This window comes from Tamandua tetradactyla, chromosome 8 (genome assembly GCF_023851605.1).
Source record: "Tamandua tetradactyla isolate mTamTet1 chromosome 8, mTamTet1.pri, whole genome shotgun sequence".
In the NCBI taxonomy this organism is placed as follows: domain Eukaryota; kingdom Metazoa; phylum Chordata; class Mammalia; order Pilosa; family Myrmecophagidae; genus Tamandua; species Tamandua tetradactyla.
Window position 1 is genome coordinate 41,002,744 of NC_135334.1, and position 22,824 is coordinate 41,025,567.

Sequence of the window (22,824 nt, forward strand, 5' to 3'; positions counted from 1 at the left end):
AAAAGAGAGTGAACACAAATTATCGACATCATGAATGAGAGGCTATCACTACCAATACCACAGGCATTAAAAGAACAATAGGTAAATATTATGAAGAACTTTACACCAATAAATAAATAAAGAAACGAATAATAGATGGGTAGATAGAAAAAAACATGTCATTCCCCCTTCTCTTACTATTTAAAGAGACAACTAAGGGTTTAATGCAGAAACTGTAACATTGTATTGTGGGATTTATAATATATACAGATATAAAATATGTCATCAGCAATAGCAATAGCACAATGGCAGGGAGAGGGCTAACCAAAATTATACTGTTCTATAAAAAATATAGATCAGAGATTGAGATGCTAAAATGGAGATTTTGGAGATGGAGGAGTAATTGGTAAAAGCAAAGTCTAGGAAATGATCAAGGGCATGGGTAGCTAAGGTGAGGTGCCATTGAACAGGTGAAGTTCAAGAAAATGACAGATAAAATGAACCAATTCCTTGAAAGACACAACTTACTAGAACTGATGCAGAAGAAAAATAGGAAATTAAATAAAATTTAATATGTAATTAAAAAGTCCCACCCCCTCAAAACTCCAGGTTCAGATATTTTACTAGTATCTTCTGTAGGACATTTAAAGGAGAGATAACCACATGCAATTTTTTTTCAAAATATAGAGTTGGAGGAAACACTTTCTAACATGTTTTATAACCCTGACAAAAATTATAAAACCTGAAAAAGATATTACAAGAAATGTAATTTATCTAGGCTATTATCTTTCATAAACATTATACAAGATCCTTCACAAAATGTTCGCAAATGAAATCTAGTAATTTATGAAAGGGATGTTACATCATGACCAAGTGAGATTTATCCACAGAATGTAAGGTTGGTTTAACATTTGAAAATTAATCAGTGCAATTCACCATACTGACAAAATCAAAGGAATAAAAACTATATGATTATCAAAATAGATGCAGAAAAAGGATCTGACAATACTCAATGCACATTCATAAGAACTCTCAGTAAACTAGGAATGGAAAGAAACTTCCTCAATCTGATAAAAATTATCTACCAAAAACCTCTAGGTAGCATCAAAGTCAATGGTGCAATAGTGAATACTTTCTCCCTATAGAAAACAGTGCAAGAATATTCACTCATATTACATTTATTCCCCATTGCATTGAATCCTAGAAAGTTCAATCAGTAAACAAAGAAGTAAAAGACATACTGATTGGAAAGATAGATGTTAAATTCAATTTGCAGATGGCATGATTGTTTAAATAAAAAATTCAAGGAATATATGAAATAACTCAGAATTAAAAAGTGAATTTAAGTTCTTGGAATACAATCTAATATAGTAAATCAATTATATTCCTATATATTGGCAGCACATGCTAAAAATTAAATTAAAAAATTCCATGTACAGTAGCATCATAAAATATAAAACACTTAGGGACAATTTTAACAAAAGACATGAAGGCCTCTACATGGAAAACCAGAAAAAGATGTTGAGAGAAAGTAAAGCACTCCCCACCAAAAAAGTAAAAATGGAGAGAGATGTCATATTCATGGTCAATTGACCATGGTGGTCAATTGATTTCCAACAAAAGTGCTAAAGCTGTTGACTGGAGAAAGGATTTTTTCCCAACAACTGTTGGAGCAACTAGATAAAAAAATGGGAAAAAAAAAATGAACCTCAACCCTTACATCACACCATACACAAATAACTTGAGATGGGTGATGAAGCTAAACCTAAAAACTAAACCTATAAACAAGGCCATCTTAATGACCCTGGGATAGGTAACTATGTCTTACAAAGGCCACGAAAACCCTAACGATAGAACAAAAAAATTGAAAAATTGTACTTCCTCATATTTAAAACTCTCTCTGAAAGATTTCATTAAGTAAATGAAAAAAGCAAGCCACAGGTTGAAAGAAAATATTATAATACATCTCTCTGATAAAGGATTGTATCCAGAATATATTTTAAAAATCTTTGAATTCAATAAGATAAAAAATCCAATGAAAAAAATGGGACAAAATATTTGAACAGACACTTTGCAAAAAAAGATATATAAGTGGCCAATCAGAGATCTGCAAATCAAACCATTTCATGGTAATACTATATGGCTAAAATTAAAAAGACTGACTGGGAAGGCTAGGAAACAATGGGACTCACATACATTACTGCTGTGGGTAGAAAATGGTCAGTCCTTTTGGAAAACTTCGACCATCTCTTATATGGTTAAATATACTCTGTGCCAATTTGAAACTATTATGCACCCCAGAAAAGTCATGCTGTAATCCTGATCCAATTCACCCTATTGTTTAGGGTGGAATCTTTGATTATATTGTTTCCATGGAGATTGACCCACTCATTTGTGTCTGCGGCCTTTTGATTAGATGGAGATATGACTCCGCCCATTCAAGGTGGGTCTTGAGATTAGTTTACTGGAGTCCTTTAAAAGGGGAAACATTTTGGAGTTGCTGAAGAAGGGACATAGTTGCAGATGCAGACACAGATGTTTGGAAATGCAGAAGCCTCAGGACATACAAGGAGCTGAGAGAGCCTACAGAAGCTAGAAAGTTGCTTAGTGCAGCAGAGATGTGCACATTTGGAGATGTCTGTAGTGCCGACAGAAAAACCAGATACCTAGACACAGATGTGTGGAGATGCAGAGCCTAGCAGACGTCATCGTGTACCTTCCCATGAGATTCTAAGTAAGCCAGAACCCAGAGTTGTGCCCCAGAGGAGCTAAGTGAAGGCCCACAGATGCTTAGAAAGGAATCCACTGGCATCAGAAGCTGGAAGCAACAGAACTGGGAATAAAGACCAGCAGATGCCAGCCACGTGCTTTCTCATGTGACAGAATGTGCCTTCTCGTGTGACAGACGTCAACTTTTCCTGAGTCAGGTTATTTTTATCTGGACTCCTTAGTTTGGACATTTCTGTGGCCTTACAACTGTAAACTTGTAACTTAATAAATTCCTTTTTAAAAAGCTGTTCCATTTCTGGTATATTGCATTCCAGCAGCATTTAGCAAACTAAAATGTATACCTACTCTAACACTCAGCAGTACCACTTCTAGGTATTTACCATGTGTGGACATCTGAAAAATATGTTTAAAAAATATTTCTTACTTATGAGCATCTTTTGCAGATTCTCTCATGTTTTACCGTTAAGGCTTGAATTATCTTTCAACCAACAGCTTTATTAATAATAGTTCCAAATGAGAACAACACATACCTATCAGTAGGAAAATGGATAAACAAAAATTGTGGTATATTCTTACAAGGGAATACCATTCAGCAACACAAAAGAATGAACTACTTATATATGCAACAATATTAATTAACTTCAACATTAAGCCAGAAAGAGGACAGAAAGAAAACTTCAAGAACAGGCAAAACTAATCTATGATGATAGAAATCCGAACAGAGATTGTTATGAATGGTGGAGATTGACTGCAAGAAAATTGAGGGCATAGGCAAGTGAATGATACAATGACAAATCATGGAATAAGAAGTTCAGTTTGAACAGAAGTGACCATACGAAGGACAGAATGAAAGGGTGATAATATAAATGGATTCGGGAACCTAGACCTGGTAGGGTCTTTAAATTGCTGAAGTCAGGTTATAAAAGGAAGTCACATGAAAAATAAAAAATATAGATCAGAGATTGAGATGCTAAAATGGAGATTTTGGAGATGGAGGAGTAATTGGTAAAAGCAAAGTCTAGGAAATGATCAAGGGCATGGGTAGCTGAGGTGAGGTGCCATTGAACAGGTGAAGTTCAAGAAAATGACAGACCACCAAGTTGGATGCATGTTCTATGCAAATAATGAAATTACCAAGAACAATCACTGTAATAGCAGTAGGAAGACAAAAACATTGACCCAAGTTCTAAAACTTTTAAGGGATGACAGAGTCATCAGTAGATGACTGCAATAAGGAGAGGGAGTAGTGAACAGTATAGAATGATGACATGTGCTTCAAAAAAGGTGGGAGATTTTAGGAAGAAGGAGGAGCAATGATCAGAAATGGCAGTGAGGAGCAGGGATGACTTCATCCCTCATCCTTTCTGTCAAATATTTACACATCTTTTAATACTTTCTACAATATTGCTTTCTACCTCACACTCATATCCTTTATCACAGAGAAAGCAGAAGCCACAAGCAGAGAACTTGTTTCATACTTTAAAAATTACCTGTATTCACATTTACTTCAATTTGAGGTTCTAAGGACAGTTTCTAATACAATCACATGCTTTCAATTGCTTTGTCTTTTTTTTTCTTGTTAAAAATTTTCCATGGTTACTTTCTTCCCAAGGGTACTGTACATGTCTCAAATGTTTATATGATTAACTTTTTCTTTCTTTTTTTTTAATATGATTAACTTGATATTGGACAAGAGAATACTATCAGGATGCTAGAGACTAATATAGAAAAACACTTTGAGAAAGAGCACTGACAAATGTCACTATATATAAGGTGACCTATTAAAATGTAATAGTAATAATAAACATTCATTAAGTGCTTCCTATGGCCAGGAACTAAATAGGCTAAGCATATTATGGGCATTACTTCATTTTAATCCATAACAGCTCTCTGAGCTGAGTATTTTGAAGCTAAGTCCTGACATAGAGAGGGGCCAGCCGCTCCAGAATATCAACTAGTTCCATTCTCCTATCCCATATTATCAACAGCCCCTTTCAACATGAAAAAGTTAGAATGGCCATAGCCCAAATAGAGTGGGAGAAAGATCAAAGGTAATGGTGGAGTTATACAGAGAAGGTAGGGTTTAACAAATGAGTATGATTGCTGAATCATTACATTGATATTTCTTTTAGTGTCTAGTATCTTAGAGCAGCTAGAAGTAAAAACTTTTAAAATTGTGGAACTGTAAACCATACCAAACTCTGAAGTCTGTTCTACAACTAATTGTTGTGATGTGCTTTGAAATTTATTGCTTTTTTGTATATGATATCTTTCACACATAAAAAAAAGTTGATTGTGATGATAAATGCACAGCTATATGATGATATTGTGAACCACTGATTGTATACATTGGATGATTACATGGTATGTGAATATATAATATACACCAATAAAAATAAATAATTTTATTTAAAAAAGCAGTTATCTACTACTTTGAACTTAACAGTTTATGTGCTGAAGGCAGAACAGTAAGTTAAAAATATATAGTCCATCCAGTTACGTATAATCTGGCAATGTAAACTAAGAAAGACAAGTAAACAAAGAATTGCTAATTGTCATAAGTGCTATGAAGTAAAGAAACTCTAGTGTGATATAGGGAATCAGAGAATCCACTTTACATAAGGTTCACAGGGAATATTTCTCTGGTGATTCGGCATTTAAACGAAAATTTTCAGAATAGGAAGACCAGTCATGCAAAGGTATGGGAGAAAAAGTTTTCTAGGTAGAAGAATCAACACACAAAGCCCTGAGTTGGGAAAAAAAGAAACTCAGCATGTTTGAGAAATTGAGAAAACACCACCAGTTCAACAAGATTTGGCAATGAGGAATGATGGATTTATATCTGAATCTGAGAGGTGGTATTTTCCTTGCTGCAAATACAAAGTTATTTTGTTAGCAAATTACCATCACCATTATTTGATACTGTACCACAATGGTCCTGTTCTCTGGGCTAACATGTAGAGAAAAAACACTAATGATTTTCATACAGTACTTTACAGTACCACAGGAAATAAAGCCGAGCTATGAGGAATCAAATTAAACCAGGGATGGAATGTGACCAATCAACAAGTTTATGCTCCTGAACTCAATAAAAGTCTCAATAATAATATGGGTCAGGCACTAAGCTAAGTGCTGTGGGAATAGAAAGAACTGGTGTTAAAAATGAGTGAGATAGCTTTTCTACCATTTTAGAATTTGGAGTTGGAACAGTATGTTTCTGTTTCTCATTAATTTTAAAATTATCCATTTTCATTGGAGACACACAGTTGTCCTTAGCTACTCTAGAAGGGTTTTTCACATGTGCAGTTCTGCTTCATGAAACATGTAAGCTTGGCTCAAAGTGAGCCACCTTATCAAATGATGGTCATATGCCAGATTGTTCTGGCTTCCCAGGAGACAACAGTTATGGTGTTTCATGTTTTTTTTGGTGGAAACACTCTGAAGTTTGAACAAATAACCACCATGGCAACAATTTTCTTAACAATGGAACCTAAGCAGTGCTATTGAGAATACCTGAGGTAATGGGAGAAACAGGCAAACTGGAAAGCTTACCTTTTTTAAAAAAAAAACATTTTTTATTGTTAAACATAATATAGAGAGAGAGAAAGAAAAGAAAGAAAAAGCAATGATTTTCAAAGTACACTTCAACAAGTAGTTACAGAAGATTTCAGAGTTTGTTATGGGTTACCATTCCACTATTTCAGATATTTTCTTCTAGCTGCTCTACAACACTAGAGGCTAGAAGAAATATGTTTTTTTTTTTTGTGAAAAATAACATATATACAAAAAAGCAATACATTCAAAGCACATCATAACAATTAGTTGTAGAACAGATTTCAGTTTAGTATGGGTTACAATTCCACAATTTTAGGTTTTTACTTCTAGCTGCTCTAAGATACTGGAACTAAAAGAAATATAAATATAATGATTCAGCAATCGTACTTGTTTGTTAAACTCTACCTTCTCTGAATAACTCCATACCTTTGCTTTTTCTCCCAGTCTTTAGGGCCATTTGGGCTATGCCCATTCTAACTTTTTCATGTTGGAAGGGACTGTTGATAATATGGGATGGCGGATGGAACTAGTTGATGTTCTGGAGAGGCTGGCCCCTCTGCATTTCAGGACTTCTCTGGTCCCGGGACCCATCTGGAAGTTGTAGGTTTCTGGAAAGTTACCCTAGTGCATGGAACCTTTGTAGAATCTTATATAATATCCTGGGTGCTCTTTAGGATTGGCTGGGATGGTTTTGGTTGGGGTTTGGCAAGTTATGATAGCAGTGATGTCTAACTGAAGATTGCATAAGAGTGACCTCCAGAGTAGCTTCTCAACTCTATTTGAACTCTTTCAGCCACTGATACTGTACTGATTATATTTCTTTTCCCCCTTTTAGTCAGGATGGCATTGTGGAGCCCACAGTGTCAGGGCCAGACTCATTCCTGGGAGTCATCTCCCACACAGCCAGGGAGACTCTCATCTTTGGATATCATGTCTCATGTAGTGGGGAGGGCAATGATTTTGCTTAGAGAGTTGGGCTTAGAGAGAGAGGCCACATCTAAACAACAAAAGAGGTCTTCCGGAAGTAACTTTTAGGGATACCCATAAGTACACTAAAGAAAGTTTGTCTTTTGTGATACATTTTTTTTTCTGGGAAGAATCGTATTTCAGATTTAGGTAGTTACAACTTTCTATAAATATGACAAAATTTATATTTAAAAATCATATTGAGATAGTCAGAAATTAAATTTTAAAATAGGGGCAAAGTATCACTCTTTAAAATAAAACTGCAATCAGAGAATAAATAGTTTTTAGGAATTAAACACATAACATTTTAACAAATAATAACGTTAGCAGCCTCTAAGAAATAAAACTAACCCAAGAAATTATTGTGAGCTTTTGCTGCTTGACAAAGAAACATATGCACACCAGATTTGTAATCTTGTATTGCCAAGATTGAAATTATTTGAAAAGCAAAAATCTAGATCACAAATCATAATTCCCAATTGGCTGCCGTTCACTTGACTGAAAAAGAAAGCAAATCAAAAATTAAAAATGACCCATAACACATTATTTTAGGGGAAAACAGTCAAACAAAGATCTATATTCAGAGTTTCCAGGTAGAATTAGTAATATATATAATACAAACGAAAAATACAGTGCTTCGTTCCTCTAAAGGCTGTGGTGTCAGCCAAAATAAATATGTCAGTACCAACCAACTAAAGCTCATAAATTTTAATCATAACAGAGTCCCTTCGGATCTTATTCACAGCCCATTTATTTTTATCCTAGACTCAGTTCTAACAAAACTCTATTTACTCTGTCATAACCTATTAGAAATATCAAAGAAAGAAGAGAGACGAAGTAGCTTCTAGAGGGAGAATTACTAATCTGAAAAAGAAATAGTAGATTCTACTTCTGGGAAGATGGAGTAGACATACTTTTCACTATTTCTCCTAGGAAGTATAACTAAAAACCCTGGACATTATATATAAAGCAAATATAAGAAATCTCTGAAAGGTAGAGAGGAGGCACATTGGCTAGGGACTTTATGACCTGAAGAACATGGTAGTGAGGTCCTTGGGTTTTCTTCTTGCTTCATATATTTCAAACTGGAAATGCTAGCAGGCTCAGTTAAAAAAGCTTCAACAAAAGTTTGTTCTGCCTGATGAAAAAAACGGCAGCCTAGCAAGACAGGAAACTTTTTTTAATTAATTAAAAAAAATTAACTAACAAAACATTTAGAAATCATTGCATTCTACATATACAATCAGTAATTCTTAATATCATCACATAGTTGCATATTCATCATTTCTTAGTACATTTGCATCGATTTAGAAAAAGAAATAAAAAGACAACAGAAAAAGAAATAAAACGATTATAGAGAGAAAAAAAAAAAACTATACGTATCATACCCCTTACCCCTCGCCTTCACCTACCACTATTTCAAACTGAATTTATTTTAACATCTGTTCCCCTATTATTTATTTTTATTCCATATGTTCTACTCTTCTGTTGATATAGTAGCTAAAAGGAGCATCAGACATAAGGTTTTCACATTCACAGAGTCTCATTGTGAAAGCTATATCATTGTTCAATCATCATCAAGAAACATGGCTACTGGAACACAGCACTACATTTTCAGGCAATTCCCTCCAGCCTCTCCACTACATCTTGAACAACAAGGTGATAGCTACTCAATGCGTAAGAATAACCTCCAGGATAACCTCTCGACTCTGGAATCTCTCAGCCATTGACACTTTGCCTCATTTTACTCTTCCCCCTTTTGGTCGAAGACAGGAAACTTTTAAACAATAACCATACTACTACATTCAAACATCATAAAAACAAACAAACAAAACCATGGTCCCATTCCCACCCACGACAGCTGAGGCCAACTGAAGAGCTTAAACTGCACCCTTGTCAGGTTGAAATAAGGTGTCGCAATCCTCCTGCTGGCATGATATTGGAGAAGGCTCAGTAGGGAGTGGGCGCTTTCATCTCTTCCTGGCAGTAACAAAGCCCAACCCCCAATCCAGTATGAGTAAAGACTCTAGGGGGTAGTAAAGGGCAGTCCCTATTTCTCTCCAGTATCAAGAAGGCCTAGTGGAGAGATGTGACTTTCTCCACTATCCAGCAGTAACAAGGCCACTTCCACCTTGGTGACAATGGAGACAATGGTAACTCCTATTACCACCCAGCAGTAACAAGAAGTTAACAGAGGTGTTATTGGTGTTAAAAGAGGCTGAGTGGAGAACCTGGACTTCTACCTCGACCTGTTAGTAATAAGACAGCATCCAACCTTTCCTTGCTAGAGCAGTATCAGAGAGAGCCAGCCAAAATGGAAGGTTTATGTAAAATCCAGCATATCATAACATAATATGAAAACATACAGGTTCAACAGAAAATTACCTGACATTCCAAGAACCAGTAAGATTTCAAACTGAATGATAAATGACAATCAAGAGATGCCAACATCAAGATGACAGAGATGTTAGAATTATCTGACAAAAACTTTTAAGCAGCCAAAATAAAACTGTTACAATGAGCAATGATAAACATATTTGAAACAAATGAAAAATAGGAAGTCTCAGAAAATAAATATAAAATATAAAGAACCAAATGGAAATTTTAGAACCAAAAAATATAATTAAAAAAACTCAGTGGATGGACTCAACAGTAGAAAATAGGGGACAGAGGGATAAATCAGTGAACTGGAAGACAGAACACCAGAAATAACCCATTTTAAACAACAGAAGAAAAATAGACTTAAAAAAAATGAACAGAGCCTCAGGGACCTGGGGAACTATAACAAAAGATTTAAATTCATGTCATTGGAGTCCTGAAAGGAGAAAAGATAGCGTGTAGGACTGATAGATTACTCAAAGAATTAATGGTTGAAAACCCTCCAAATTAGCAAGAGACATGAACCTACAGCTTGAGGAAGCTGTGAAAACCCCAACAGGAAGTACAAATTAATCCATGCCAAAACACATCATAATGATACATTTGAAAACTAAAGACAAGGAAAAAATTCTTAAAAGCAGCCAGAGAAAAATGACACTTTATCTACAGGGGAAAAACAATTTAATTGACAGTAGAGTGCTCATTCAAAACCACTGAAACCAGAAGGAGGTGGCACAATATTTTACAAGCGCTGAAAGAAAAGAACTATCAACCTAGAATCCTATACTCAGTGAAAATATCCTTCAGGAATGAAGGTGAAATCAAGAAATACTCAAATGAAGGAAAACTAGGATACTTTGTCACCATTAAACCTACCCTAAAATAATAATTAAAAGAGGCTTTCTAAACAGAAAGGAAATAAAAGGACTCTTGGGACACGATGAAGGAAGAAAGACACGGTTTTGGATAAACACTTTCCTTCTACTGAATTTCTAAATTATAGAATTTATAGCATTGCTATCCTTTATTACTTCACTATTGGTAATATGAGGACAGAAAGCATGCCTTTTATTTTTTATTCTCTAGTATCTGGCACTTTGAAGTTTCCTAGTAGATATTAGTGGAGTAAATAAGTGGCTGTCCTCTATGATAACACTTTAAATGGTCAAAGATAACTCCCAAATATCCTAACTTCCTTTAATACTATGTATATATTATCCCTGGATGTTTATACCTGTTTCAATCTAAATCTATTAGAATCTATTCTTATTTTTTTTAGCCTCGGCTATATAAATCTATAAATGGAGGTTCCATGAATATGACTTATTGTTCAAGCATAAATCCTTCTTATTCAAAGAGTATCTTTTTTCATGCTTTCATGGGAAACTCCAAACTTCATTTTCACAAACCGTTAATGTAGCTACAACATACCTCATGTTCATTCATTAAATCTAGTAAGTCATTCCATTGATTTTCTTGGTATCTTTTCTGTCTTTGAGATATTTAAGGGGTTCATTTTTAAAAAAATAGATTTTAGTGATGCTTCTGAAGTGCCTGTCCCATATGTGTTATCTTTTAATCTTTCCTCCCTCCTTATTTGGGTAATTTTTCTATTCTTTCTTTCTTTTTCTTACCCTATCAGTTAGTTTCATAAGCATTTTGTCTGATCCTATGAACTTGTAACTCTATGTGCTCACATTTTAGTCTTTTAAAACCATCTGAAGACTTCCTTTGGGCTTGTTATTGCTTAAAATTTTATTTATATATATTTTTCCTCATGAACACTCATAAAATCAAGTAATTGTCATTTTCTAGTGTTTAATAGTAGAATGTATTAAACCAAATCAATTCCTTTGCTAACATAATATTGGCACTCATTAAGTTATGCTTGTTGAGTGAATAAATGGTTGCTCACTTATTTATCAAAAGTTAGGAGTAGTGGACTGAAAGGAATGTAGGATATTAGTTTATTCCATTATGTGTGTGTATATATCCTAAGATTACTTGGACTACAAACAGTGTATGAGGAGGTTACTTGAGGATATACTCTGGTAAACTAGTAGTATGAAACAAAAAAGGGACAATACAGGAGGAGGGAAACTGGTTCCAACTCAGAAGAGCAATAAAGGAAAAACCCAGGATGCTTCTTTCCTAGGAGAGAGAATCATGGTACATTTTTGGGAAACAAAGGGAACTCCATTGAATATAGACTGTGTCAAAAGATGGAAATTTGTGAATGTGATGAAAGCATACAATGCAAGAAAAAACATGGTAAACAGAAAAGAAAGTAGTAAATAAGAACATAGAAATGTTAGCATGATTTTCATCAATTAATGGGAATAAACAAAGAGCCTGATACAGGGATATTTTCTTCGAGTAATACTGGGACTTGACACTAAAAATGTCAAAAGCATAACTTACAAATGGTGGAAGGAGATTGTTTTTATTCATAGAAAAAATACTTAAAAAACAAAAAACAAGCAAAAGCCCTGTGACTGTAATGTAGGCAGACAGTATGAACTTCAACGTAAAGCATAAATGGTTGAATAAAAAGTATGGTCAAAAAGGTCATAGTGATAATCATTTCCTGTATTTCAGTAGTGTACAAATAATTTGGCCTCCTTTGTAAAAGGCCAAATATGGAAACAAATTATTAGTGTTTCAGAAGAAATTTGTATATGTCTTTATATAAAAATCCCAGGTTAATAAAAAATAAAACATGATAAAATTGTATTAGAAGATAATCTGCCTTTTAGAATTTTAAATCAAATTTTCTCAACATTGTCTACATCAGAATTCTCATGAGTATTTGATGAAAGAAGACAAGTGGGAATTTTATTAATCAGAATCCATATTCAAGCCTTCTATTTAACAGAGAAAATCAACTGTAAAACACATAACTGACAAATATTTATTAATAAAACAAATAAACATAATAAGCAAGAAACACTATGTGCCAGAGCCAGACCCTGTAATCTCAAATGTTTTCAAATATTCCTCTCTTACATTATCTTATTTTCTCTATACAACAATCCCTTGAAGTAGATGTTGCTAATTCCAATCACAAATGAGAAAACTCAGGCTGAAAGAGATTAAGTAAATTGCTCAAATTCACAGAGCTAGGATTTAAACCTACAGCTCTGACTCCAAAGCCCATAACTTTCAACATATCATTATTTATCTTTATTTACTGAATACCTATCATGTGCCTTTTATAGTCTCCTTCAGAAGCCAAAAGGTAAAACAGAAACATGCACATACAAACAAAAACAAAAACTAAGCTCCATTAAAAAAATTTAACTACATCAGAACAAAGAGTTAATATGTAATGCCAGAAAAAATACAGGTAAACAATTTTATATTCCCCAAATGGGATTTGCAACATATGCCTCGTGATGCAGTTATTAAACTCTAGGGTTTTTCTGCTATTCATGTATTGAAGAAATATGGACAAGGAAGCAAAAACAAGAATAAAAAGTCATATAACAATCCTGTCTGGAAACTTTTCAATAATTTTTATGAATCCTGAAAAATGTTAAGCAATGTTTGGATGGTTTGTATTTCTAACTTACTTCAGTTTTCAGTTTCCACTGAAAGCCCTTTTTTTTAATGGCAGTCACTTAAAAATTCTTCTTTTACTCACATTCCCACTATTACTCATATTTCTCCTAATTTTCTTATTGGATGAATGAGAGTGGCATACATGGATCAATAAGATAGAAGTGAGTAATAAATCAAAATCAAACTGTTAGAAACAAAACACTAAATGGTTATCTTTTAACTCATCATGAAATGTTACAGAAAAGCCATTTTAGGAAGTATATAAACAGTATATACAGTTCATAAATAGTATATAAACAGACCATAATAAACAGTTCCACGACAGGAAAAGACTGCTTTGGTCACAGTGAACTGGACAATATACCACCATAGTGTGCTTGAGACAGAAAAACAATAATAAAATTTACATAGCCACAAGAACCTCAATGTTTTATTGTTTAGGTTCATAAAATGCTACAAACTAGAGAAACTATTGACTTACTATGATCTTGAAAAGTCTACACTTTGAATAAAATATAATTACTTACTTTTTTCTTCGGTTTGACTCCATAAAATATTTACGTGCTCGATTTCGACATATCTTTTGTTGCTGTAGTAATATTTGACGCTCTTCTTCTAAATTTTTCTCTAGATGGATTTTCATATCTCTAATGATAGCACTCAGTTAAGGATAGTGATTTATGTCTTTGTAGATGTCAGTGCTGTCTGATAAATATAATTACAGCCTCATGCTAATGATGTCACATGTTTTTGTGGAACAATTAGTATGTGTATGAATAAGTGTTAGTACATGGCTGGCTTTTAATACATTCTAGGCAAATTGATTTCTAAAATTTTTGTACCATTAGAAATGTATGTATATAGTTTTAAAACCTCCGGATAAGCACTTTAGCCACACTAAATTGCTTATTATTAACATGGTAATAAAGATGCATCATGCCCATGTATCTTAGAAATGCTTGGCTAACTCTTCTCATTCTTTGAAAACTAACTTAAGCAATTCCTCCCCTAAGAAGCCTTTTCTCACCCCTGCTGAATGAATTGATATCACCTTTGTGATATATCATATATGCCTTCTCTACATTTCTTTAACTCCGATGGTACTTGGAATATAGTAATGGCTTTTAAAAAGTTTGCCAAGTGATCTCCTCGGTGAAAATTCTTTGAAGTAGTACATAAGTGCAAGATAATTTTTGTGGCTTTTAATACATTCTAGGCAAATTGATTTCTAAAATTTTTGTACCATTAGAAATGTATGTATATAGTTTTAAAACCTCCAGAGCATAGAGTAATATCACTAATTTTATTTTTACAAGGACTAGGTGGAAAACATATATAATATGTTTATATATTAGCAAAACAGAATACTTTCTATGTTTGATTCCTAAATTTTTATTTTTCTTATTAGTGAACTATCAGTTCATACTCACCAGCCATTAATCTGTTGAGAACTTGATTTAAAAAAATAAATTTCAATAAGCTTAATATAGACAGGAGAGATATTAATCATCTTAATTAAGCAGATTCTCCTTATAATGACGTTTTAAATGAATGAGGTAAAATTACCATACCTTTAAACTCATGAAAATATGAAATAGTTTTTTTTCAGTTTTCATTTATAATTTTATATTTATATTTTACATTTATCCTTTTTATTCAGCTCAAGCATAGTTTTGAATCTAGGCTAAGGTATGGCTCAAAGGTAGAAACTGTGAATATAGATTACTTTTTTTAGAGGTCAGAATAAGGAAATAAGAAATATTAGAAATATTAGAACACAGCTAAAAAGGTTCTTGTGATCAAATGGTTTGACTGTCAATTTAGTTTATTTTAGGAATAAAAATACCTGAGCATGTTTACAGGCTGTGGGAAAAGAAGGCCATTAGAAAGAAATTGAAAATAAATTATAAGTGAGAGAGTTGCTGAGAAGAAGAGAAGGGATAGAAATGATACAATCCAGGGTTGCTGAGAAAAAGAAAAGGGATGGAGATAAGGGCACAAGTGAATGGAGTCACCTTCTACAGTAAAACTGATATCCATCAGTGAGTTTGTGGAAAGGCGGGGAAAAAAATGGGGCTGAGGGTGGTGGTTCTGCATGGGTTTGTTTTCTATGTGGGTGAACCTGAGGGAGTGCATGGCATCCACTGTCTTAGGAAGGAAGGGTAATGGTGGTAGGTGGTAAAGATCTAGCATAGGCATTGAAAGGAACAAGAGAGAATCCTACTCAAGTAAAGCTAGTATGTTTGTTTGAATCTGTTATGTACTCCAGAAAAGTCCATGTTCTTTTAATCTATTCCTGTGGGTGCAGACCTGTTGTAGGTTAGTTAGGTTAGGTTATTCCAATTGAGATGTGACCCCCTCAACTCCCGCATTCAAGGTAGGTCTTAATTCTTTCACTGAAGTTCTTTATGAGAGGATCAAAGACAGAAAAAGCCAGAGAGCTAAGAGAAGTAGACAGAGAAAAGCCCTGGGAGGAGCCGTGAGAGGATGCCACTAGAGCCTGAAGCTGAAAGCAAAGAAAACTGGGAGAGAAAGACCAGCAGATGCTGGCCATGTGCCTTTCATGTGACAGAGATGTCCCACATGCAGCAGCCTTTCTTCAGAGAAGGTATCATCCTGTTGATGCCTTAATTTGGATATTTTCATGAACTCTGAGCTGTAAATACGTAAACTAATAAATTCCCATTATAAAAGCTGACCCATTTCTGGTATATTGCATACTGGCAGTTTTAGCAAATCGAAATATATGGAAACCTAAGTTTGCAGTGGTACCAGTCTCTATGGTTTTGTGACTCCTCCAACAGTATTTTGTTAATCAAGTGAAGGAGTAGAAAGCAGAATTATAGTAGTTACTGAGTGTTTGAGTAGGATAGGGTTGTATAAAACCAAGGATGTTGGTAAAGAATAGTTCAGGAATCAAGAATGGGCAGGAAACAAAGAATGTCAAGGTGGGTGCTAGTATAAAAAGGAAGGATCAAAAGACTGGAGATATTTATGAGAAAAAAGGCACAATGTGAAGGGGGTCATGAAAGAGCTTTCTTTACATTTACCTTTTTTTTTTGACAAACTTTATTATATCTCTATTTGAATTCTTATACGAGATTGAAATTATAGAACTGTAGACAATTTTAATCAGATAAACTTTATAGGTTTTTAAAAAACCTATGTAATGAACATTGATACAGACATCAAAAAAATTTTGTAAACAGAATTCTTCAATATATCCAATGAACACAACTAAATAGACTTTATCCCATAACTGTAATCATGGTTTCTTGTACAGAAATATATTACTAAAAATATAGTGTGTGTGTATATATATATATTTTAGAATTAGGAAATTTGTCTCACGTGAGAAAATATCTTAACAGAAAACTGGATGACCTTTGAGGATTGAACTCTTATTTGAAATAACATGAAGAAATTTAACAAAGCCATTTGCTTATTTTAAGACTATGGTCCTTTTACTTCTCTCCCCTCCCCCCCCCCCCCCACTTTTTCTCATTTAGTCATTCATTCAACAAATTTGAGCACCTACTTTGTACCAGATATTCAACGCAAAATATTACAGCAACTAAAAACTTCCAAAATAATACCTATAAAAGGTGGTTTCATGTTTCTCCAACTAACAAACATCAATGGTAGTTCTTAATTTCAGCAAACAGTCTTTATTATATTAAAAAGGAATTCTATTCCAAGATAAAGTTGTTGAAATTTATTAAAGTCTTTTGGGCATCTATTGAAATGATTATTCATAACTTGCTTAATTTAATAAGAAACCATGATTACAGTTATGGAACAAAGTCTATTTAGTTGTATTCATTGGATGTATTTTATTTACAAATTTTGTCATGTTTATGTCAATGTTCATTCCACATATATTTAAAAAAAATTAAGTCTAGGGATCATTTCATTAAAGAAAATAATGAAAAAATACACTTCGTCAATAAACCATTTACAAATTTCCCTATATTCCAAATTAGAGCTAAATTAGGATCAGAATTATAGGAGTTCAGGTCCAAGGAAATACAGTGCCAGAAAATTATCCTGTTTATTTCAGAATATATCTTTGAGAGAACTGTTCCAAGGAGTAGCAGGGATAAATGCCAAACTGAACAGGGTTAACAATGAACAGAGGAGAGGAACTAAAGGATGCTATTTCAGACTATCATTTTGAGAACCTGGGCAAAGAAAGAAAAGATGAAGGGATGGAAGCTTGAGGAAAGAGTGATCAGAGGGATATTTTATCATTAGCAAAGCTCTGTACATATCTGCCCTCCTCACTAGGTTTGTATCCCTTGCATCAGCACAGTCTGTCACAGAGCAGGCATTCTATAAAAAGTTTGTTGAGGTTGTTAAAGTTGTCACAAGAGCATAAAGCAACCTCCCAGGAGAAACCAGAGATGATGGGGGAAAGAAAACGGGTTAAGATGGAAAGAGAACACACTCCATTCTCTTACAGTTCTGTCACCCTCTCCTTTGGGAGTACAGAGACTAATCTTAATTATCATACATTCTCTGAAGGAATAAGTATGGATTTCGTATTTTGAAAACAAAACTCTTGTCACTCTTTCAGGTTTATACAATGCAACCAGCAGCAACATCAGAGGTGGACCCGACCACCTCTGATTCTTAGGGAAAAATCAGATAATCCAGTTAACAAAGCCTCCGGGTCTGTTGCTCCTCATTTCCTCTCTGCTTTTTTCTCACAACAGATCAGGCAGAGGACGGAAAACAAAACAAGTGGCCTAACTGCTAGGCTTTGGCAGCTCTGGTAAATGGGTTAGGGGTATGTCGGGTTAGCAGCTAAAATAGACTCTTTCAGGAGTGGGAAACATGACTAATCAAGAGAAGGATTATATGCAAGTAAAGAAAATAGCCTAATTCTAGCAGGCAAGAAAATAAACCCCACAGAATACACGATTAATGTAGTTTTAAGATTCCCCAAATTTTTACCTCAAAGTTGAAGAACTGGGGTGGGATAAAGGAGGTCGTAGAAAGCGATCACTGAATTGGATAAAATATAATTTCAGATCCCGGGGAACAATGACAGGTACTAAAGCAAATATCCGCACTAAGATGACTTGCTAGCGACCATCACCTTGCATCAGTAGCAAGTACCTAATGAGAAAAAAGATCAGCACCGCTACCTACACCACTACCCCCGCAGTCCCCGGCTGGGAAGGATACGAGTAAGCGCCAGGTAGGTGCCGCCCGTCGCCCGCCGGAGGGCTGAGGGCAGCTCTGCCGCGGGTGACCGAAGATTCGGTGCCCACTCCCGTGACCGCGCTCCGGGCTCCTGGCCTCCCGGCCAGCATCCTTCACCTCAGTGCCGCCTCCCGGCTCGCCCCCAACACCTCCCTCATGGCAGCTCGGGCTTCCTCCTCCTCGGACGCTCCCTATAGTTTTTCTCTCAAGATGTGCGTCACGGGCACGCAAGGATAGGCCACGGCAGCCCTGTCTCTCGAGCAGTGTCGTTGGTGGCTACGGCGGCGGCGGCGGAGACTTTGCCCGACTGCGGCATCAGAGACGACAGCAAGCAGGCCACTGCCGCCGCCATCTTGGCAACCAACCGACGGCCGCGTCCTTCGCGACGGAAACCAGGGAGCCTAGGCGGGGCTCGGCTCCAGCCAGCCAAAAGAGAGCGCGGGTGCAGCCCCTCCCCCCACCGCCAACCTCCCATACTGCCCCCTGGGGACCAGGGTGGGTGGAAACCCAGGCATCCCCGGTCACCCAGGAGCTTTTACAATGGAGGATAACCGGTGTGTGCTTTAGAGGCTGACTCAGTGTTACCTCTATTTTTTTTAAAGCAGCTTTATTGAGCTACAGTCACATACTAAACAATTCGTCCAAAAGGTACAATTAATGGCTTTTATTACACTCAGGAGTTCTTATTCATTCATCACCACAATTTTAGAATATTTTCATCACTGCAGAAAGAAAAACTCCATACCCCTGACCAGTCCTTTCTCATTCCCGCTATCCTTCCCCAACCCTATATAGTCACTACTCTAATTCTACCTCTGTATTTATTTATATTTACATTTTATACAAATGAAATTGTATGTGGTACGTTTGTCTGTTTTCTTTTACTTAGCATAATTTTAAAAATTTATTGTTTTTTAATTAGAGAAGTTGTCGGTTTACATAAAAGTCATATAAAAAATACATTTCCGTATACTCCCTGTTGTTGACACTTTGCATTAGTGTGATACATTGCTACAACTGATGAAAAATATTAAAATATTACTGTTAACAATAATCTATACTTTTCATTAGTGTATTTTCCCCAATGACACTCTATTATTAACACCTTGCCATAGTAATGTACATTTGTTATAATTCACGAGAATATGTTCTTATATTTGTACTACTAACCACAGTCATTGTTCACAACAGGGTTCATTGTATTACACAGGCTCATGTTTTAACCTCTAGCTTTTCTTCTAGTAACATACATGAACCAAAACTTCTCCTTTCAACCACATTTACACTCATAATTCAGCACTGTTAATTACAGTCACAATAATTGCTACCATCACTACTATCCATTTCCAAACACTTAAAATCAACCTATTTAGTAATTCTGCACAAATTAAGCATCAACTCCCCATTCTTTACCATATTATATCTTCAGGTAATCTATATTCTAGTTTTTGCTCCATGAATTTGCTTATTATAATTAGTTCATGTTGGTGAGATTATACAATATTTGTACTTTTGTATCTGGCTTATTTCAATCATATAATATCCTTTAGTTTCATTCATGTTGTCACATGCATCAGGACATCATTTCTTCTTACAGCTGAATATATTCCATTGTATGTATATACCACATTTTGTTTACCCATTTATTGCTTGATACATAGGCACTTGGGCTGCTTCCATCTTTTGGCAATTGTGGATAATGCCCCAGGAACATTGGTGTGCAAATGTCTATTGGAGTCTCTGCTTTCAGTTCTTTGAAGTATATATGTGGTAGCAGTATTGCCAGCAATTCAGTCCCTCATATGTATGGTTAATTGATACTTCACAAGGCTGCCAAGTCCACTCAATTGGAACATAACAGTCTCTTCAACAAATGGTGCTGGGAGAACTGTATATCCACATCCAAAAGAATGAAAGAGAACTCTATCCTCTCATGCCTTATACAAAATTAACTCAAAATGGATCAAAGACCTAAATATAAGAGCCATGACCATAAAATTCATAGAGGAAAATGTAGAGAAGTGTCTTCAAGCTCTTGTGACAGGTAATGATTTCTTAGACTCTATACCCAAAGCACAAGCAACAAAAGGAAAAAATAGATAAATGGAACCTCCTCAAAATTAAAAACTTTTGTCTTTCAACAGACTTTATCAAGAAAGTGAAAAGCAGCCTACTCAATGGGAGAAAATATTTGGAAACCACATATCCAATAAGGGTTTAATATTCAGAATATATAAAGAAATCTATTTTAGTTTGCTGAAGCTGCCTGAATGTAATACACCAGAAATAGAATGACCTTTAAAAGGAGAATTTATTAAGTTGCAAGCTTACAGTTCTAAGGCCATAGAAATGTCCAAATTAAGGCATCCAGGGAACAATACCTTAACTCCAAAGAAAGGGCCAATGAAGTTAGTGTTTTCTCTCTCAGCTGGGAGAGCACATTGCCATATCTGCTAGCATTTTCCTCATTTCATAAAATTTCCCAGGGGGCATTTTCCTTCCGCATCTCCAAAGGTCTCTGACTGTGTGGGCTCTGTCAACCCTGAGGGCTCTTTCCATAATGGTCCCCTCTTAAAGGGCTCCAGTAAGCAACCCCACCTTGAATGGGTGGAGACACATCTCTATGGAAACCATCTAAACAAAAGTTGCCACTCACAATTGGTGGGTCACATTTCCACGGAAACAATAAAAAAGATCCCACCCAGCAATATTGAATGAAGATTAAAGAACATGGCATTTCTGGGATCCACAACAGATTCAAACTGGCACAAAATCCTACAACTCAACGATAAACAAACAACCCAACTGAAAAATGGGCAAATCCAAATATTCCTAAAGATTGGGAGAAGGATCAAATGAGAAGGAGGAGGAGTAACAAAGAAGATAGGATTCAGCAAATGAGTATGACTATTGAATCATTATATTGATATTTCTTGTTAGTCTCCTGTGTATTAGAGCAGGAGAAGCAAATCCCTGAAATTACAGAACTGTAACCCATACCATACTTTGAAGATTGTTCTATAAAACTACTTGTTAAAATGTACTTTGAAGTCTCTCATTTTTCTGCATATATGTTATCTTTCACAATAAAAAATGTGTTTAAAAAATTATTATAGAACTTAGAATTCATATCATTGGATTAAAAAAAATGGGCAAAAGACATTTTTCTGAAGACAAAATACAAATGGCCAAAAAGCACATGAAAAGATGTTCAACATCACTAGCTATCAGGGAAATGCAAATCAAAACGACACTGAGATACCATTTTACTTCTACTCAAATGGCCGCTATTTAAAAAACAGAAATTACAAGTGTTGGAGAGGATGTGGAGAAACAAACATTCATCTGCTGGTGGTAATGTAAAATAGTGCGGCCACTGTGGAAGACAGTTTGGCAGTTTGTCTATCACTTAAAAAAAATTTTTTTTTATATGCTGTATGGCAGGTGTCCCATTTCATTCTTTTTGCTTGTGAGTTTCTCCTTGTTGCAGCAGCATTTACTGGATTTTTGTTTATTTGGTTTTTAGTTGGTTTGTTTGCTTGTTTGTCTGTTTGGGAAATGCATGGGCCAGGAATTGAACCTGGGTCTCCTGCATGGCAGGCGAGAATTCTATCACTTGAACTACCTTTGCACTGCCCTCTTCTATCACTTTTGTTGAAGATATTTTCCTGGGATACAAAATGATGAAAGACAGTAAGGTGGAAAATACCCAGATAGCAGCTGTGCTGGTTTGAAATTGTTATGAACCCCAGAAAAGCCATGTTCTCTTAATCCTAATCCAGTCTTGTGGGGGCAGACCTATTGTTTTAGGGTGGAACATTTTGATTAGATTATTTATGTGGAGATGTGACATGCCTAAATGTGGGCATGACCTTTTAGTTAGATTATTTCCATGGAAGTGTGACCCTACCCTTTCAAGGTGGGTCTTGATTAATTTCTTGAAGTCCTTTAAAAGGGAAAACATTTTGGAGAACACTCATACCCAGACATTTGGAGATACAGATGAGTACCCCAGAAGGACCCACAGTATCTATGAGCACTGTTTGAAACCTGAAGCCATGAAAAGAGCCCAACAGACATTGCCATGTGCCATCCCATGAGATGTTAAGTAAGCCAGAACCTGAGTTTTGCCCCAGAGAAGGTACGTGAGGGTCCACAAATCCTTACAGAAGAAACCATTGGAATCAGAAGCACAATGAACCAGGAGCAACGACCTCAGATGCCAGCCACATGTTTTCCAAGATGACAGAGAAACCCCGGACACCATTTGGTCTTTCTTTGGAGTCAAGGTATCTTTCTCTGAATGCCTTATTTTAGACATCTTTTTTTTTTTTTTTGCATGGGCAGGCACCAGGAATCAAACCCAGGTCTCCAGCATGACAGGCGAGAACTCTGCCTGCTGAGCCACAGTGACCTGCTTGGACATTTTTAAGGCCTTAGAACTGT

The 22,824-nt window shown here is 35.5% G+C and overlaps 2 protein-coding genes across 15 annotated transcripts in view; one reads left to right on the top strand and one right to left on the bottom strand.

Annotated features, from left to right (window-relative positions):
* Nucleotides 1–20,927, bottom strand: part of CEP126 (centrosomal protein 126) — a 96,349-nt gene extending 75,422 nt beyond the window's left edge. For 8 of the 11 annotated variants that reach the window (XR_013156599.1, XR_013156600.1, XR_013156602.1 and 5 more), the window contains exons 1-2: nucleotides 18,361–18,759; nucleotides 13,698–13,817 (exon numbers count right to left, since the gene is read on the bottom strand). Coding sequence is in view for 5 of the 11 variants with exons in the window: in XM_077113158.1 (XP_076969273.1) it covers nucleotides 13,698–13,817; nucleotides 18,361–18,488 (248 nt within the window). In the remaining 6 variants the exon portion in view is untranslated. Of the gene's footprint in view, nucleotides 1–2,175; nucleotides 4,685–13,697; nucleotides 13,818–18,360; nucleotides 18,760–20,759 lie in introns of those variants that run through there. The other 3 variants (XM_077113162.1, XM_077113163.1, XM_077113164.1) reach the window with 3 other exon arrangements.
* The window catches only part of ANGPTL5 (angiopoietin like 5), a 32,805-nt gene continuing 28,835 nt past the window's right edge, over nucleotides 18,855–22,824 (top strand). For 2 of the 4 annotated variants that reach the window (XM_077113167.1, XM_077113169.1), the window contains exon 1: nucleotides 18,855–19,026. The gene's annotated coding sequence lies outside the window, so the exon portion shown is untranslated. The remainder of the gene's footprint in view (nucleotides 19,027–22,824) is intronic. The other 2 variants (XM_077113170.1, XM_077113168.1) reach the window with 2 other exon arrangements.